We start from the raw sequence: 6,000 nt of genomic DNA, 5'->3' as shown, positions 1-6,000 counted from the left end.
CAGCTGCTGGGGAAGTGGCCTGGGCCACCCCAGCAAGTGCCACCCCATCCACAGCCCCCTTGTTTGTCCAGGGTTCCAGGACTTGGCCAAGTGGCAACACTAGCCCTGCATGGAAGGATGTGGGATGCTGAACCTTTTTTGAATTACAACGGACTATAGAGCTTGAGAAGTGCAAATAAATGGAGAACAAGCTGTGGTGGTGATCACTTCATGTTTGGCCATGCCCAGAGAGTCCCAAGCGCATGTAATTGATTTTAGCAAATCACTGCTGACAGAATTTTCTTTAACCAAACCACAAGACACTTCCAGCTGATCACTGCATTTGCTCAATAAAGACTAGGAGAGTAGATTGCTTGTTCTCCAAAAACATTTTAATTCAGCTCAACAGCTGCACCAAGCGCTTTATGTTTGCAGAGAGGTGAAAGGCTTTGTAGAGCACAAAATCACAGCAAAACATATCTACCAAGCCAGGAGCAGGTTGTGAAAAGCACTTCCATACCAAATCCTGCTGGAGCAGTAAATTGGTGAAACACTTAACGGTAAGACAAGGCAGTAACGGTCAATAACCAAACTACAAGGAACTTTGGCATGGCAACAAGTTATGCAGCCTTGACCAGAGCCACTGATGAAAAACGAACATTGCCCTTCTCCCGCTCAGTAAACTGCTTGCAGATCATGCCAGCATCCTGCAAAAGAAAGATCATGAGCTATTAAGTTATAGTCTAGACCAAAGTGTTGTATTTAAAAATGTTATTGAAAACCTAAGTTTTCCATAATTCCATATTACATGACAATCCAACTTCCAATAACGAGCCTCCCTTAACCCAAATCTCAATGTTACAGGAGTTCTACAATAGAGAATGCAATTTGTTTGAACTGGGCCAATAATAAATATCTACAAATTAGAAGATTTGGGAGTGCCCTGAATATTAACCAGGTCATAAATTTGATAAGTGGGATCCTTGGTTGTGTTTCACATACTCATGTATAAGCTGAGTTTCAGTACTTTGTTGTGCTGGAAAACGCCCTCTCTCAGCTTATACACAAGTCAATTGTCCCATAAAGCCGGCAGGGGAGGGAGAGCGGCGGGTCACAGAGGCAGGAGACAGTGGCTGTGGCTAAATTTCTCTTCTAGAATGCAAAGTTACAGCCACTGGGTTCCAGCATACTTACTACCAGGGGTGTAACATCTGCGGTCGCAGCTGCTACGGGGCCCCTTACTGGCGTATGGAGCCTGATGAGCAGAGTGGGCCTGCATCGGCAGGGTAGTCAGACGCACCATGTCAGCGCTGACTCCTGCCGCATTAAACTATATCGGCGTCACTTCAAAGTAAACGATTGAGGAGAGAGTGTCAGCTGACGCTCCCTATCCCATCATTCCCCGCTCTGCCCCTGACACAGCGGGTAGCGATGACATCATCGCTCACTCACTGTATCAGGCAGAGCAGGAGACAGGAGCAGCCAGCAGCGTAGGCACAAGAAGGTGAGGAGAGTATTTTCTATGCAACAGTAAGTACAGCCAGGACTGTGGTGCCATTCTCCGGGGGTGTATACCATGGTGCTGTATACCATGGGGGTGCTGTATACCATGTGGGGCGACATTCTATGGAGTAGCAAGTCAGACACCTGCCCTCTTCTCATTCTCTATGTGGGGGTGGAGTTATGGGAGTGGTGGGGCTGTGGACAGTTTGAGGGATGAGCCTGGGCTGGTCTCAAGGGGGCCCTGAAAATTTTGCTAGTATTGGGACCAGAAATTCCTAGTGGCAGCCCATTTGAAAGTTTGCATCGGGGCCCATAGCTTAGTTACGCCACTGCATACTACTTCCCTTCCTGCACACCCTCAATGCATCTCCTGCGTTCCGGCGCCAGCAGCCCTTCCTGCCGAGATTACGTGGCCCTGCTCATTAAGGTAATGAATATGCACGTCTCTACTCCCAGAGGTGTGGAATGAATATTCATTACCTTGAGCAGGGCCACATGATTGCTCTGCAGAAGTGCTGCTGGCGCTGGAACGAATGAGATCCTGCGAGGGTGTGTAGGAAGGCAAGTAGGATGTGTTTATGGGAACCATGCATACAAGGACAGGGATGAGGTGACAATGCATACTCAAGTCAATAAGTTTACCTAGTTTTTCATGGCAAAATTAGGTGCTTTGGCTTATATGGTGATCTAATTGAAAAGAAAAGTCTATTTATTGCTCCCTTTCCAATAGTTGGAGGTTGTGTGTAACCAGTGACATGTAGAGAGATGTGCTTTACATGGATACAAGAGATACCCATGAACAGGGTTGAGGCAGGACCCATGCCATCTTCAAATAATCCCAACATACATATACATGGATCTGTGAATGTCACTCCATACACTTTCTAGCAAGGAGATTACCTAGTTCCAAAATTGGCCCCTGCATCTAAATTCCAACATCTAGGGTACTGCCCATCTCACAGGGCAATAGTTGGAACTGTTTATAAAAACTCTCCACTGATAAGCTAAATGTGAGGTGGCTGTTGACCTTGAGCCATTAGGGGGGGGAGATTAACCAGTTGTGACATTAAACCCTTAATTTTTACAATTCTGAACACTGTCCCTTTATGAGGTAATAACTCTGGAACGCTTCCATGGATCCCGGTGATTCTGACACTGTTTTCTCGTGACATTGTACTTCATGATAGTGGTAAAATTTTTATGTAACTTGTGTTTGTGAAAAAAACGGAAATGGAGAAAATTTCGCAACTTTGAATTTTTATGCGCTTAAAATGACAGATATGGCACACAAGAAACTTAAACGTTTCCCACATGTTTACTTTACATCAGCACAATTTTGGAACCAAAAATATTTTGGTTAGGAAGTTATAAGGGTTAAAAGTTGACCAGCAATTTCTCATTTCTGCAACACCATTTTATTTTTACGGACCACATTTGAAGTCACTTTGAGGGGTCTATATGATAGAATACCCAAAAGTGGCACCATTCTAAGAACTGCACCCCTCAAGGTGCTCAAAACCATATTCAATAAGTTTATTAACCCTTCAGGTGCTACACAGGAATTTTTTTGTTTAAAAAAAAAAAACAAAAAAAACCAGACATTTAACTTTCCACAAAAAAGTTACCTCAGGTCGTTTTATTATTTTACCAAGGGTAACAGGAGAAATTGGACTGCAAAAGTTATTGTGCGATTTGTCCTGAGTACGCTGGTGTGTGTGTGTGTGTGTAACCACTTTCTCTAGTCACCTTCCACGACAGCCATATCAGAGGATGTCTCCCCACCCTAATGGGGGAAAGGAAATGCACAAGAGGTTAAATAACCCTTCCCTTCCTGCTACCACCAGTATTTTTCCGGTCCCCTACGGGGCATGAAGAGGTCCTGATAGTGCTGCCGTGGCCGGCAACCGGAGGCACTACAACATCAGAATACCTGTGACTGCCAGGCAGCCAACAGTCAGGGGCTCTGCTCTCCTCCCTGGGAAGGCTGCTTCCATCTCCACTTCGGTTGTACTCGGGACCATTGCCCGCCCCTCCTGCGCTCCCTCAGTGGGGTAAAGCGGGGCGGTGCGGCTGGGGTCCTCCTGGAGCTCCCCGGCATCCTCCTCCCCATGCAGCATGTGTTGGGACTGCGTGCACACCGGAAGTGGCGTCGGGACTGGCGCTGAGCTTCCGGTTTGCCTCCCACCGGAGTGTAACGCATGCGCGGCCTGCAGTTACCAGACTGGACGTGGTCCGGGGCCCCAGCCACTGGCCTGTCAAGACTGCTCTAGTCAGGCAGCCGCCAAGCAGCTTGAGGCAGGCTGGGAACAATGGAGCACCGCCGACCCCCACAGGTGACAGGGTGTGTGCAGGGGCAGCCGCTGAGCAGCTGGATAATCAGCCATGGAGAAGGGGGTGATTGGAATGACCCCCCTGTGGACCGAGGGGAGGAGGAACACAACACGCTGGTGGACCTCGGTTATTCCAAATCCTGGTCTGTGTGCATCCAGGTAAGGCATTATCTGTACACTGACATACTGACCATGGATGGCGACAAACCCTTACTGCCTGCTTCTGCGGAGCCCAGCGTTCACCCTCCTATTCTAAGTAGCAGGGTGGGTCCCCACTTTTCTGTCCAGGGGTAGTCTCGGAGGTGACTTAGTATGCCTTCTCTCTAAAAGGGAGACAAGGCCTCTGACCCTAAAAATGTGCATGTGTGGTTTCAGACTTCCCTCTTCATATAGGAAGCCTTCTCAGCCCTGCACAGATGTATTACGTACAGAGCAGCCTCCCTACTGGACAGTATAAAAACCTATCATCACAGAAGTCCAATCTTCTATGGCGACGTTTTCCCAGACCCAATACCACAGCCCCCTCCTGCTAGAAGGAAATGGGCATCTGTGGAATCTGACTGATTCAGGTGAGATTGATACCTCTAGGAGGTTTGGGAAAATGAAGGTTCCACTTCCACCCCCCAGTTCTGAAATTACTATTTCTCTTCCGAGGTTAGTATGGTGAGGAAGTGGAATTCTCTATACAATATGAGACGTTTGGGAGGGGCTGAAGTCTAAAACCCAAAGGGGTTTTCCCATTCACGGATATATCCGGAATCTGGAGGAATGGGTCCATACCGAGAGAGACTTAGTGTCATCTCAGAAATTGAGGAATTAGTCCCTTGGAGGGAAATTGCACCTTATGGGAAATCTCTAAAGTGGACGTGTGGAGTCCAGGGTATCTTAAAGAGCGGCTCTTCCATTTGAGGGCAACTCTCAATAGCGAGCTTGCTTAGGAAATCCTGGGACACCTCCACAACCCTGCTTCCCAGTTCCACTGGATCACCTCACTCGGGGGACCTCTAGCCAGCGGGCAATCGACAGATCCGGGGAAGAAACCCCTTGACTCACTTCCCCTATTACAAAGCGACAGGGTTCCAAGTGGATGCTTCCGCTAAGTCCGTCCGGGTAGCAGCAAAATCTGTGGTCCTCTCCAACTCAGCCAGCTGTGGCTGAAATCTTGGGGAGGAGACTTTACGATTCCCTTTCAGGGAAATTACCACTTGGCTCATCTCTGGATTATATCCCAGAGGAAGCCACTGATAGAAAGAAGTCGCCTCCAGAACAGCTGTTAAGCAGCTTAAGGCTGGGCCCGGACCAAATTCCTCCCAGAGAGATGGGCAAAAACGGGCCGGTGGAGTTGTCCTAAAGGAGGCAAGGGCAGAATATTCTTGCCCACAACAGCAAGGAACGTACTGGTGACTGCAACGTACTGATCAATACAACGACAGTATGCAATTTTCACAATGACGATTCTCCAGTCAGGGGCTGACTATCAACTTGCATAAATTGTTGCAATCCATATCCTCAAACCAATGGGTTATTTGCACCATTCGCGATAGGCATTGAGGACGAGGACTCTCGAACCACAATCTCAGTCTAAGAGTGACGTCCCTGCAGGTGCACCTCCAAAAAAAAAAAAAAATCCTTGCTGTCAGACATAAAAACACTACCAGTTCAATGTCCTGCCATTTGGGGTGTCATCAGCCCCTCGAATGTTTACCAAGATAATGATCTTCATTTGCCAGCAGGGAATTTGCATTTTCCTCATACTTAGACGACCTTCTAATAATGGCTCCATCCACATCTCGCCTGAACCAAGACGTAGAAAAATCCCTGGAGATTTTACAGTCCTTGGGTTGGATCCCCAACCTGCAGAAATCAGACCTTCTTCCCTCTGCAAGGAAGAAGTTCTTAGGGATACTCCTGGAATCAGGAAGGCAAGCATTTTTTACCCAGGAACAACTCGACTTGGTTCAGAGGACCTCCATGTTCAGAGACCAAAGAGCACCAACCCTGAGAGACTCAAATGTCCATCCTAGGTTCACTTACAGTGTGCATCCAAGCTGTTTCCAGGGCTCAAGCCCATACTCGGACCCTTCAGTCCTATGTACTCTGGTGTTCAAAGTATTGGAATACTCTGACCAAGAGAACCCCTCTTCCTGGTCAGGTGAAGGTGTCTCGCCTATGGTGGCTGGACTACCAG

General features: G+C 47.9%; 1 protein-coding gene across 1 annotated transcript in view; it reads right to left on the bottom strand.

Moving 5' to 3' along the window:
* Positions 1–349: 349 nt before the first annotated feature.
* LOC141073739 (ubiquitin carboxyl-terminal hydrolase isozyme L1-like) overlaps positions 350–6,000 on the bottom strand; it is a 36,720-nt gene continuing 31,069 nt past the window's right edge. The window contains exon 7 of the mRNA XM_073561144.1: positions 350–686. Coding sequence (XP_073417245.1) covers positions 600–686 — 87 coding nt within the window. The 3' untranslated portion in view covers positions 350–599. The remainder of the gene's footprint in view (positions 687–6,000) is intronic.

The sequence above is a fragment of the Dendrobates tinctorius genome, unplaced genomic scaffold, assembly GCF_039654945.1.
Source record: "Dendrobates tinctorius isolate UK_male_01 unplaced genomic scaffold, ASM3965494v1 ptg000314l, whole genome shotgun sequence".
Taxonomy (NCBI): domain Eukaryota; kingdom Metazoa; phylum Chordata; class Amphibia; order Anura; family Dendrobatidae; genus Dendrobates; species Dendrobates tinctorius.
This window is presented reverse-complemented; position numbering and strand designations above follow the sequence as displayed.